The following is a 14,049-nucleotide window of genomic DNA, read 5'->3' on the forward strand; positions in this document are numbered from 1 at the left end:
CCTAATTAAGGCTTGGATCCCCCCAAAAGAGGCAAAAACAACAGTTCAGGGGGTCGTTCTTACCTGTAATTGTAAATATTACAATATCTTTCCCATACTCATGCCTTATATTCAAGAGTCTTGAAATAGGATTTCTGACACCCCTAAAATGGACCGTACCATTTCCTAACCTGGACGTTAGCTGAACATCTTGTCTGCTGGCAGCTGCTCCAGTCCAGACGCTGCAGGTTAATGTCAGCACTGAGCTGTCTAGCTGCTTTAATACACTAAAGTTCCCACCTTCAGAGGTTCATAATTAGCATTTATTTTACTTTAAATGAGCCACCTGATGTTAGCTGATAGCCCACCCTGTCAGTTCATATTTTCTGTAACTGTTAGCCAACACCGGTGCTCAGGCAGGAGCAGTGAACTGAGGATTAGCTACTGCAGATCCACATCGAGACAGAGTTTATTATTTCAAGTATTCTGTGAGTCTTTCTACAATAAGCATGATGTTTGTTTCCACTCTGGGATTCAGGAGGTTTTTCCTGCCCAGGTAAATGTTAAAGTCCAGGTTTGTTACTTTAAATGTGTTCACTTTTATTTATGTAGCGCCAATTCATAACAAAAGGCTTCTCGCTGCACTTTTTATACAGAGCAAGTCCAGACAGGACTCTGTTTGATATCATTTACAGAGACCCAAATACCCCCCCCCCCCACCTGGTTGTCACCGTATGATTCGCACTGTATTAGTATATAGATAGAGGAACAGTGTTCTTCAGGTCCGTCTCAGTCGGTATTTATTGTGTTGGGATGTTTTAGGGTGAGATTTGTCTTCCAAGAGTCAAATTAAAATCACAATCAGTAAAAACAAATCAGTTCGTATCACCAAAGATATAAACACTGAAATGGGGAAGTTTGAATACTTTAAAACAAAACATTTTTATAGTTTAATGAACCCGACATGCGACTCTGAATAATCAGTGTAATTTGTTAAAATAAGTCGCTGCCCTGAAGTTGAGTAAAATCACAAAGACGGTTTGTTGACCCACCTTGAACCCTTTCTCTCCGAGCAGCCCGGTGTAACCAGATAATCCCTGAAACACACAAACACATCGCACACGTGTTTATCATGAGTCCATGTTCACACTTTCATCAGGATGAAGTTTACTGTAAATCTTTCACACTGTCATTTATTCATTAAAACTTTCTTAAAGGTCAGTCTGTCACAACTGAGGCTCTCTTCATGAGAACAGGAGGCAGCACATCGCATATCAGGTCATAACTGATGCTAACTGCTGTTAGCTAGTTAGCTCAGTGATGCAAACTTAGTGGTCCTATTAGCTGACTGAGTACAAAATGAGCACCAGAACCAGAGCCGGGCTCAGCACAGCTTCTAAGACCAACCGGACCGACGGACTCCAGTTTGACGAGTACAGTACGAGCTGGTTTCACAGCAGCTCAGACCAGGATCTGACTCCGGGGACAAAGAAGGGTTCGGGCAAGGAAGGCAGAATGTTTTCACTTCTAACTCGCTGAATTAAAGGTTTATTTCCACCAAAGCAGAGCTGGAGTGGAAAGACTAACCCCGACGGCTTGATGAGCTTCATTTTGTTTCTGTGGAGTTTGGATAAAGTGTGTTTCAGGATGAGTTCACAAGGCGATTAGTCCAGTGAAAGACAGAAACCTGACTTCAGTTTGATTAGGAAAACAGGTGAAAGAACATTTTCCCTTCTGTTATATTTACACATTTCCCAGCTGAAACTACAGAGAGGCCTGAGCTGCAGTCTCCGGCTGTCACCTCTCCAGGTACCAAAGTGGTATTACAGCACAGGTCAGGACGTGCTAGCTGGTTAGCATGCTAACTTACAGTCTGTACCACCAAAACCCAGACTAAACCTCTGGTCGTATCGTGAAGAACACCACAACAAACTCAATTCAATCGGTTTATTCTGGGCAACATTTACAGGGAGTACTGATCAATACTGTGAAGGAGGGTTACTCACCCTGGGTCCAGGAAACCCCAGAATCCCCTTCTCTCCTTTGATCCCTGGCAGACCGTCCAAACCCTGAAACACAGATCCTCTTTATGCACAGTAATCGATACGTGATCAATTATATTCTGCTCTCATCTGATAATGAACAATACTAAACGTGTCTAAATGTAGAACATTCATCAACCAATAAACTTCTGACTGAAGTAGAACATGGGAGAACCCTGGACCGAGTGTTCCTCCAGCTGGATATTAGTGGTCTGATCTGGTATCTGAACTTACCGGCTGTCCCTGAACTCCACAGACACCTTTAACACCTTGAGGACCCTGAAGAACCAGCAGAACCCCACATTAGAACAAACAGAACCAGAACTGTAGCACAGCCATGGACTAAGTACAGTAGAACCATCTGCGGTAGTATTGCAGTAGAACCACAGTAAAATGACAGTAGTACTGCAGTAGAACCACAGTAAAATGACAGTAGTACTGCAGTAGAACCACAGTAAAATGACAGTAGTACTGCAGTAGAACCACGGTGAAATGACAGTAGTACTGCAGTAGAACCACGGTAAAATGACAGTAGTACTGCAGTAGAACCACGGTGAAATGACAGTAGTACTGCAGTAGAACCACGGTGAAATGACAGTAGTACTGCAGTAGAACCACGGTAAAGTGACAGTAGTACTGCAGTAGAACCACGGTGAAATGACAGTAGTACTGCAGTAGAACCACGGTAAAGTGACAATAGTACTGCAGTAGAACCACGGTAAAGTGACAGTAGTACTGCAGTAGAACCACGGTGAAATGACAGTAGTACTGCATTAGAACCACGGTGAAATGACAGTAGTACTGCAGTAGAACCACGGTAAAATGACAGTAGTACTGCAGTAGAACCACGGTGAAATGACAGTAGTACTGCAGTAGAACCACGGTAAAATGACAGTAGTACTGCAGTAGAACCACGGTAAAATGACAGTAGTACTGCAGTAGAACCATGGTGAAATGACAGTAGTACTGCAGTAGAACCACGGTAAAATGACAGTAGTACTGCAGTAGAACCACAGTAAAATGACAGTAGTACTGCAGTAGAACCACGGTGAAATGACAGTAGTACTGCAGTAGAACCACGGTAAAATGACAGTAGTACTGCAGTAGAACCACGATAAAGTGACAGTAGTACTGCAGTAGAACCACGGTAAAGTGACAGTAGTACTGCAGTAGAACCACGGTGAAATGACAGTAGTACTGCAGTAGAACCACGGTGAAATGACAGTAGTACTAAATACTGTTTAACCTGATTGTCTAATCTGTAATCTGATTGGCTGTCTGACACTGAAGCTCCACCCACCTGTTCTCCTTTGATGTACAGGTCTTCTGGAGGGTCGACGTACTCAAACGGCCCCGGTGGCCCCTGGGGGCCCTGCTCACCCTGTGGACCACACACAGAACTTTAATACTACTACTGCACAGTACTACACAGTACTATGCAGTATAGCATTACTGCCACAGGACTACTACAACAGATAAAGTTCACAGTAACCAAACAGTAAGTTCTGCTCTCTGAAGCTTTACAGTCTCCCGACTGTTGTTCGTCTGGCCACGCCCCCTCAGTGATGTCACTGCAGGTGATTCTTGCAGCTGTCAGAAGGAAAACACCTGCTGTGATGTCACTGAAGTGGGTGTGGCCAGAAAACGTTTTTAGTTTTTTTTCCCTGAACATTTTCACCTCATCTCCTTTCTGTCCGGGCAGGGATCGACCTTTTTCCCCCTGAAACAGAAACAACAGCGCCTGTTAGATACTCACCTGTTATCAAATACTTTACAAATACTGTGATCTATCATCAGAACAGTTAAAGGTCTCTGAGCTGCAGTTAGAAGAAAACCTTCGTTTCACATTTTCTAGGCTAAATTTAAACTATAAATATACATAAATAAACGCTGGTATTTAAATAATCAGTAACAGCACAGACTGTCAGAAGCTCAGTTTAAACTAGACTTCTTACTAAATTATCATCACGTAAAATTAACAAATAATAAAACTTTCTATATGTACATATAATACTTACAGGTGAACCCCTGGAACCAGGCCGACCAGGGAAACCCTGTAGCGAGAGACAGATGTTAGCAGAAGATAATACTATATAATGATAATAATAATAATACTACAACATGTCACTTCTATGAGTCTTAACTGAGTAAATTATATTATAATTATCGTTGATTATTTGTGTTTCTGTGACTCACGTTGGTCCCGTCCAGTCCTGCAGGACCCGGAGCTCCGATCGGACCAGGGCGACCTTGTTCACCCTGCAGACACACACTTGAAATGTAAGTTGCTGAAGGCCCGTCGTCTTTTTGTCAGCATATATCATTCTTTGCTTATGTAAAAGTAGTAATACCACACAAAAATACTTCATTACAAGTAACAGCTGCAATCAAACTGCTACAAGTACTAAAGTATTATTAGCTAAATGTAATTTTCATGTCATACTGTAAATATGACCAGAAAACTACATTTTCATAAAGAGATCAGTTGTTGTTGATATTAGATCAGTCAGGGGGAGCCCTGTAGCGTCAGTTTGTGACGGTGAAGGCAGGTATATGATATTTTTCTTTAAACCTGGAAACCGGGGTTTGTGTCCCGTGTGAACAAAAAGTCATCGTTAAATATTTTTATTGAAGCTACGTAAATTGCGTAAGTTACGCAAGTCACACTGAGTGTTAACTGACATACAACTGACATTAACTTACATAGTTATTTTAACCCAAACCAGGATCTTTTCCGAACCTTAACTAAGTAGTTTTTGTTCCTAAACCCAACCAAACTGCCACATTTCACGACTTTAATGATGTCCCAATTCAAAATGGCGATGTTTCGAAACACTAGCGTTTTATTTTGAAAGTCTAACCGGACATTGCATGTTTATTGTTGCTAAGCGTTGCTAACTAGACCGCGGAGCCTTAAATGTCTAAAAATGACGCTAAAGGTGTACCCAGGGTGTTAGAAAGCGACGCCAAAGGGCCTTGACCAAGCGTCACATATTGACGCTTGGTCAAGGCCCTTTGGCGGTCAAGATGTGAGTCGGGAGAACGTGTCGCTTATAACTTAACGTTCTAACTCCCAACTCGTCACGTGAATTCTTGGTCAACACCACCTGGCGTCACTTTTTAACGCCCCTGGGTTCCCATTAACATCATTTTTGTATGTCTAGGGCTCCGCGGTCAAGATAATAATAATTATTCATTTAGCTGACGCTTTTATCTAAAGCGACTTACAACTGCTATTTACGTCAGAGGTCGCACGCCTCTGGAGCAACGAGTGTGTCTATGAAGATTCTCAGTCATCCAGGTCATAGTAATCCAACGAAGGTTAAAGTCAAGGGCAACTGGACTTGGTTGAAGATACTGGAACGTCTTCCAGTATCTTCAACCAAGTCAGACACAAATCTACCTCCGGTAGACTGCGTGAGTTTATAACAATGTTCAGGCCTCTAGTGACGTCACACCTCGCGGGAGGCAAAACTCTGTTATACTGAGAAAAGAGGCGGATGCAAATTTCGGCAGGTAGCCTTCAACATCTGTTTCGGCGAATTATGCATTCACTTCTTAAGGTCCTTTTAGGACACTTTGCTGTTTGAACGCCACATGTTTTTGCTGAATCTCAAGAAATGGTACTTTTACTAAGTGTAATAATATATTAACGATTCTTAACATTCATAAAATATATACTGATCATTTATCACTATTGATGAACCCCACAAAGAATAGTATGGCGTTTAAAAGCAGAACTTTAATGCATTTTCATATAATTCTCGACAGGCGTGCAAAATCGGTATATGTGTAAAATAGTACTTTTACGGTTGAACAATGGCTCTAAAGGGCTTCCACCGGTGCACTCAATTATGACAAGAAAGGCTGCCATGTGAGTTGGTACCAGACGCCGGAAGACGTGACAAAGAGTAGCTATCTGACGCTCTGGGAATAAGAACAGGCTGAAATATCTTGGAACAGTTATCGTCTCCAAACTGAACTGAAAGCTGTGAAGTCGTGTGCAAAAAGAGCTCCGGCATTTGTTTTCTTTAAGGAAACTGTCCCATTTCCACGTTGAAAAAACCACAATGACCTTGTTTTACCGTGCTTTTATAGGTTTATAATCCCAAAATGTAGAACAAAGCCGCCCTTTGTTCCAGCAGCCAACACTCAGAAGTACTGTACACAGTACAATACTTCCTTCTGAAATGTAGTGTACAACAAGTAACTCATTGTTGTACTTGAGTAGAGTAAATGTACTTGTTTGTGTTTGTACTCACCGGCAGACCACGAAGTCCACGGGGCCCGACTTCCCCCTGTCAGACACAAAAACATCCCATAATCCGTGGTTGTCAAAAAAAGAATTTAATAATGGATAAATCTTTAATTGAAGTATATCTATTTTATATCTCAGTACACTGAACATCTGTTTTGAATATCAGTTTTGAGTGGACAAAACAAGACATTGAGTTTAGTCGATTAGCCAAGACACTGATCAACATATTGATTGATTATGTGTCTCGGTTTTGGGGTTCTTGATGTTTTGGATGTTGCTGTTCTTCTTCTTTTTCTCGTGTCTTGGTGTGTTGCGCTTCCTGTCTCAGTGTTGTGTTCCTTTTGTCATTTGTTCATTTGTGCTGTTTCCTGTTTTTCTTTGAGGTTGTTTTGTCCCTGGTGTCGCGGTCAGAGACTGTTTAAAGAGGTGGTATTCTGCTCATTTTCAGGTTCCTCATCTTATTTAGAGGTTGTACCAGAGCAGGTTTACATGGTTATATTTTTGTCCTACTGCACATTGCTGCAGCTCCTCTTTTCACCCTGTGTTGAAGGCTTCGTTTTAGCTATGGAGTGATACATCTTGTCTCTAAATGATCTTTGTTGGGAGTTGCACATGCTCAGTTCCTAGTTAAGGACTACTAGCCAATCAGAAGCAGAGAAGGGCGGGTCAGCGAGAAGCCGGTAAACGGCTCGGGTTCAGCCGTACGTGTTGCCGACCAGCTCGGCAACATGGACTGGAGCGAGAGTTTCAGAGCGATGAGTTATTAATCTGTATCCATAAAGTTTTAACTGAGCTCTGTCTCTACATCACAGGAACAACTTTATGTCCACTGACTGCCTGGAGGGCAGCTAGTGTTTGAGAGGAGAGCTGTGTGCTGCAGCTCGCTGTTTCTGAGGGCGTGTCGGAGTAGCCGCTTGGCAAGCGTTACATGAGGCGCGTTTAGCTTTCATGCCTGTGACGTCACAGGGATGAAAGGGAAACGGCTGGACTATAAACAAGCTGTTTTCAGTTCAGAGCAGAGTTTTCTGTGGGAGATGGGAACAGATCAGATTGACTACATGTCGCCAAATACTGCGTGGAAAGGCGCCACACGTGATGTGTGTGTTAGATGTGCGTGTGTTATAAAATACCAGGCTGCCTTCTGTAAACGTATATGGGATGCTGACTGTATCCATAACTGGGGCGGCTGTGGCTCAGGGGGTAGAGCGGGTTGCCCGTTAATCGGCGGTTCAATCCCCGGCTCCTCCAGGCCCTGAATTGTTCCACCAGTGTATGAATGTGTGTGTAAAAGCGCTTTGAGTGGTTGAAAAGTCTAGCATTTACATTTACATAACGTCCAGTGGGATGAGCTCATGGCGTCACGTCACCGGCACTCTGGATAGAGCCGTAAATGAAGGCGTTGTGGTGAAAGCTTGTGCATGCGTAGTAGAAGTATAGCCTGTGGAGAAAAACTTACTTTGGGACAAAGTCCTCAAACGTTTTCAGATTGTTGGTTCTTATTCTGTTCTCTTGTCTTACTGCTTAGTCCTGCGTTTTAGTCCTGCGTTTTAGTTCATGTCTTAGTATTTACTCCTGGTACTTTGGTATTCGTTATTTTGCCCATGTCTGCTCCGTGTTCGGTTCTTAGTTCAGTCTGTTTTTCCTGTTAGGTTTTGTAGTCTATCTGTATGATTAGTTTTTAATCTGTTCTGTGTTCCAGTATGTTTCTTCTCTTGTTGCCTGTGCCTCGTGTTCAGTGTTCTCCCGTGTTTCTCCCGCCCTCTCGTTAGTCCCTGGTGTTAAATGTTTGCCGTTCCTGTTCAGTCTCTGTCCGGTCATTGCAGTTTGTTGTGGTGTGAAGCCTGTAGTTCTGAGTCTCCTCTGTCTGCTTGTCCCCCCCCCCGCCTATGGATTTTCCGTGGGATTACTCTGTTCCTTTTGGATTGATTTGTTATGCTGGATTCGTTGGACTCAGCCACTAGTAAGTGTGCTCGCTTTGTGTTAAATAAACCTTTCTGAACTGAACCTGCTCTGTGTCCTGCGTCTGGGTCCGCCAACCTGCTCAACTCTACAAACCTGTGACATATGCAGGTTTTATGTCCCCAGTTTTGGTTCTCTGCCCGTTCATTTAGAGAGAGATCTGATCCTGTTAGTCCCAAGAAACTCCCCGGAGACGTTACCAAGATGGCTGCCGAGTGGCGGGACTTGCCTTTATAAGGACTTTGGCTGAGATCAAATAGTCTTTTTCTAACTGAGTGAAGTGAACCGGGAGTCTTTCAGTGGCAGCCATGGTCGGATTCTATAAAAGCTAAGGAAAGGTACTTCAGTGCTTCCTTTCTTATCTCCTTTAGCAAAGGGTACACCGGACCATCCTTTACGAAAGGAAAGGAGGTAGTGCCGTCCCGCTGGAACATTTAAAGCGATGCAGCGTTGTAGTTTCACCCACGAACATTTAGAAACAACAGAGAACCCATTTTATATCATACCATAAATATATATAAATTTCTTCTCCGTCAACTCCATCCAGTTCGGAGGAGTCTTGCAAAACAAACACATTGAATTTCTATTTTACAATTTCATCATCATAATAAAATACTATACACATAAATGTCTTGAAAAGGGGGCGCTGTTGAGCGATGGAGGAGTAAGACATGTTCATCTTAGCTCCGGTAACTTTATTTTCTTAAATACACTAAACGCCTGTGTATCCGACCTAAAACACTCTGGCTTAACATACTGGATCTGTGGATTCCTACCTGTGAGTTTCCGGATATATGTTTGGTTTTGGACCAGGTTTTCACCTGTTTATTTAATAAAAAGTGTCTGCATTTGAGCCCAAAAGCCTGTCTGCATTCTGGGTGACCCTGGCATTATGAAAAGAATATTTAGTAACTGCAGTACACATCATTCATCCAATAGTTGTTGAGTTACTGTGTGTGTGAGCCGTGACGCTTGCTAATGAACTAACTAGCTGTTAATCTGATACATAAATATAATTACACACACACGAGTCAGCAAAATCCGTATATGTTTACTTATAGTACAGGTGTACTTACAGTTGTTCCAGCGTACTGTATGAAGAAGACCGCTGGATCTCCCCGAAATCCCTTCAGTCCTGGTAAACCCTGCAGATTAAAACACAGTTACCATGGTCATTACTTAGAGGTGCTCCGATCACTGGGTCTATTTGAAGCCTTTTATTTATCATGTAGCATTATACAGTATACTGTGTATTTATTTAATTAGTCCTAAGAACAATGTATTAAGTGTTAAAATGAACAGATGATAAAGTATCATGAAATGGTTCACCACTAGTAGGTTATAGGCCTTATATCGTTTCGGTGGATTGTTTTTATTTATTTAATCCTTGTGCACGAAACACAGTCTACATATCTTACTTGATGCCACGACTTTATCAGAGGAGAGAGTAGCAAACACTTTAAATACGGCCAGCAGGTTTTTATTTGTTTTTATAAAGCTTAAAGATACAGGCGACTTACAGGGAAACATTTAAACAGGAGAATACGGGAGAATCTCGGGGAAAGCAGGAGGGTTGACATGAGAGGAGTGGGGTAATATGAGACTACATCCACACTGCTACGGTTTTCAGCTGCGTATCAGAGTTGATTTCCGTCTATATTAAAACGACTGAAAACACACATCTAGTGGCCATTCAGGTAGCCCACACTGGGCGTGCACGAGCCAGTGTACACATGAAGCAGATGGTCTACTGCGCAGTTGCAGAACATTTAGCGAAAGGAGAAAGTAATATGTAAATAATTAATAAGTTAAATAACGGTAAAATAATACAGACGAAGAACCACACCAGGCCTTCTTTTAGACAACGAAGTGGAACTGGTACTGAAAGTACAGAGAGTTGGCAGCCAGCGGCGGGAAACAGACTGGGAGTCGTCGCAAAGTAAACAAAGCGATATGCAGGCTAACTGTTAAGTGTTGTTTACACAGTACGTATATTTTAATAAAAGTACCGCATGACTGATCAATCGCTTCCTGTCTGAAAAGGACTAGCTAGCTTTGAAAACCGCTCAGACCGCGTAGTGAAACATGTTAGCTGCCATTGAAAATTTGTCTGGCGAGTATTGCATCATCTGATCGCCTTTTCTTATTGGCCTAAACTACTTAAAGCCATTATCGTCCGAATACGATCGGTGATTGATTTATCGGGGCGCCCTTTCTTAATACTACAGTACTCTGCACCTTTAAACTACAGTACGCTGTGTACTTTGTAGTATTCTTACATGCATACACAGTACTGTTACATGAGATGAATATCTTTAACTCTACATGTTTGAAGAGTTCTATAATTGACATGAATTCCTATGAAGAAAATTTTACTTTTAAATCATCACAGAGACATTTTAATTAAATATATGTTGTTTCTGACCCGTTCTCCGTCAGGTCCAAATTCTCCAGGAAGTCCAGGACCTCCTCTGTCTCCTCTGGTTCCATTACATCCGTCCAGCCCAGGAAAACCAGGTCCTCCGGCAGGACCCGGGTGACCCTGAACATACAAACACATGCTCAGAGTCTGACCTTTTGAACTGTACCTGGGCCAATCAGAGCAGCTGAGAGGATGGGGGGGTGGGGCTTCTTACCGGGAGTCCTTCTAAACCTGGAAAACCAGGAACACCAGCACTTCCCTGAAACAACACACAGCGTGACAGCGTTAAAAACTGAGGTACAGGGTTACATGTCGGGTTCAGGTACCACATGGAGACTGGAAGACCTGTGATTGGTCAAACTAAAACAAACTGTAACAAGAAGAACAAAAAGAACCATCATGTTTACAATAGAACCATGTTTATTCACCACGTCTCCTTTCGGTCCTGCAGCTCCTATTGGCCCCTCATCTCCTCTCTGGCCCTTCTCTCCTGCAGGCCCCTGGGGGCCCGGAAAGCCAGGGGGGCCTGGAGGGCCCTGCCGCCCCGTAGGACCTGGAGGACCCTGCAGAACATTAACAACACTGTTAGAAATTGATAGAACCTGTTCAAGCATGACAGAACCCAATAGAAGCTGATATTCTAGAACTTAGCAGAATTAGATAGAACCCTTCAAACCTGATGGAATCCATTTAGCATGACAGAACCCAATAGAAGCTGATGCTGTAGAACTTAGCAGAATTAGATAGAACCTGATGGAACCCATTTAGCATGACAGAACCCAATAGAAGCTGATACTGTAGAACTTAGCAGAATTAGATAGAACCTGATGGAACCCATTTAGCATGACAGAACCCAATAAAAGCTGATGCTGTAGAAGTTAGCAGAATTAGATAGAACCCTTCAAACCTGATGGAACCCATTTAGCATGACAGAACCCAATAGAAGCTGATGCTGTAGAACTTAGCAGAATTAGATAGAACCTTATGGAACCCATTTAGCATGACAGAACCCAATAGAAGCTGATACTGTAGAACTTAGCAGAATTAGATAGAACCTTATGGAACCCATTTAGCATGACAGAACCCAATAGAAGCTGATACTGTAGAACTTAGCAGAATTAGATAGAACCTGATGGAACCCATTTAGCATGACAGAACCCAATAAAAGCTGATGCTGTAGAACTTAGCAGAATTAGATAGAACCTGTCAGACCTGATAGAACATGTCAAAGCATGACAGGACCCAATAGAAGCTGATACTTTAGAACTTAGCAGAATTAGATAGAACCTTTCAAACCTAATAGAACCCGTCTAGCATGACAGGACCCAATAGAAGCTGATACTTTAGAACTTAGCAGAATTAGATAGAACCTTTCAAACCTAATAGAACCCGTTTAGCATGACAGAACCTAATAAAAGCTGATACTGTAAAACTAGAGTAGTAATGAATAGAACATGATAGAATATGAGGGAACCTGATAGAACCTGACAAAGTAAAACCCGGTACAACCTGTCACAAACTAATACAACCTAATAGAAGCTGACAGAACCAGATGTATAAACTAGAAAGAGGTTCTGAATCTACTACTGGGGAACTTTAATCTTAAGGAAATCTTTATATTGAAAAATATTCAGCCTGATGCAAGAACCACGTGCACCAACCTATGGTACCACCAGATTTGTTCTAATGTGTACTGATTTAGGAGAACTTAATTAATAAGCTGTTCAGACCTCATATGTGCGATTAATATGGCCCTGAGCCCCTGCTTATGATTTTCACTAATTTGATTAGTTATTTAATTACAATGAGTTTGAAAATAAATAAATGTATTAATTACACTTTGATTACACTTCCTAATTCCTAATTGTGTATGTAACAAAATATATAGAACCTGAAGAAGGAACAGGCAAAACGCGTTGTTCACAATAATAAAGTCAGTAAAGTCATCTCAGTGTGCGAAGGCTTGTTTTTGATTTTTATTTGCTAAATCCTGCGATCTTCCAGCACCTGACTGTTGTTGGTGTGCACGGGAAATTTCTCGCTCCATAACTGTATTCATAAAGCCTAACGGCATCATCATCCGAGGTTTAGAATACAGCGGGCTGTAAAACGTGTTTGAGCGCCAACTCTGCAGACAGACGCAGCGGTCCAGCCCGGTTTCCTTAAATGCGCTGCTGACTTTCCTTTATGGATCCACAACAGCAGGATTTCAGTCTTTTTGCTTGTTGATGTCATTTTCATGTATGAACACATCATATCGTTCTCATGGGTCTTTATGTAGCTCGGCTTAAAGTTTTTCTCAGTCGCCTTTGAACATTTCTTGCAGTATTATAAAACAACACATAATAGTAAAAACAGTCAGGGCGCAAATGTGAATCTTGTCCAATCTCATCCATTCATACATCCAGAAAACGAGCAGCCTTGTGCATTTCAAATCACTGACATCAAAACGGTGTGTTTGAAGAAGCGTCTCGGTCAGGATGTTACATCATATTACACTGAAACACATGACAGTAATGGAAACAAACAAGGAAGGATGGAAAAAGAGAGACATCTTCCTTTGAGTGTAAATGCAGATAGATTCTTTTCCACAAAAAAAATTGATGGTTTTATGTAAAAAGTGATTGAACATGTTTGAATTTAGAAACAGCTGAGTTCTGTCTACAGCTCGACTGATCCTGGATCTGTGAGGACAACATTGTTATAAGGCTGAATGTCAGATAAAAACGTATCAGCTGATGTTTGTTTTACAACTTAAATAAAATATACACAAACATTTTTGATCGAGATCCTAAACTGTGGGTGGTAAATGAAAACACACCACATGGATGAATTCCCCCATTGTGACACATGAGATGTGAACACTTGACCTTCGTACCCCAGAGCAAGACTGAACGAGCCAGAGGTAAGATCTGGTTCTCAAACACCTTCTCACAATGACATCACATGTGCCGGACTCAGATATCTTTGTCCCTTTAAATTTAAAACAACGTGTGTTGGTGCTAAATTCTGAATAAATACACACATCATTCTGCTACTTTGGAGTTTTTGTCAAATACTCGTTTGCTGCCACACGGAGCAAAAAAGCAAATGTTGTGCATACGGTACAAATCCCAGCAAGATCCAGAAGATAAAACCCATCGAAACACACAATATCTGCCATCTAGAGAACGTATTATGCCACGAGATCTCGCTTGATTAAATTGTGACGATATTTCTGGTGAGGTAAAAAGTTGTCTCTCAAGATTCACACAAATTATATTAAGTTGTCAAGCCGCACATTAATTTTCTCCCGCAGTGAAATACAAATGTATAACTGATAGATAGACTCGCAGAGCGAATCAACTCCGCCCGGCTGACGCCACACCGGCGTACGCCCCGATAATAAT

At 42.0% G+C, this 14,049-nt stretch overlaps 1 protein-coding gene across 1 annotated transcript; it reads right to left on the reverse strand.

Annotated features, from left to right (window-relative positions):
- Nucleotides 1-1,010: 1,010 nt before the first annotated feature.
- On the reverse strand, nt 1,011-11,350 carry LOC123966719 (collagen alpha-2(IV) chain-like; the record flags this gene model as incomplete). Its single annotated transcript, XM_046042848.1, has 13 exons — nt 11,337-11,350; nt 11,089-11,242; nt 10,875-10,919; nt 10,664-10,780; nt 9,315-9,383; nt 6,284-6,319; nt 4,218-4,280; nt 4,040-4,075; nt 3,700-3,741; nt 3,322-3,402; nt 2,256-2,300; nt 1,986-2,048; nt 1,011-1,076 (listed from the first exon to the last, which is right to left on the reverse strand). Coding segments are annotated over exons 1-13 (831 nt in total), but the record flags the coding sequence as incomplete, so codon positions are not given.
- Between the last annotated feature and the right edge of the window lie 2,699 nt (nt 11,351-14,049).

Source organism: Micropterus dolomieu, unplaced genomic scaffold (genome assembly GCF_021292245.1).
Source record: "Micropterus dolomieu isolate WLL.071019.BEF.003 ecotype Adirondacks unplaced genomic scaffold, ASM2129224v1 contig_14103, whole genome shotgun sequence".
NCBI lineage: Eukaryota > Metazoa > Chordata > Actinopteri > Centrarchiformes > Centrarchidae > Micropterus > Micropterus dolomieu.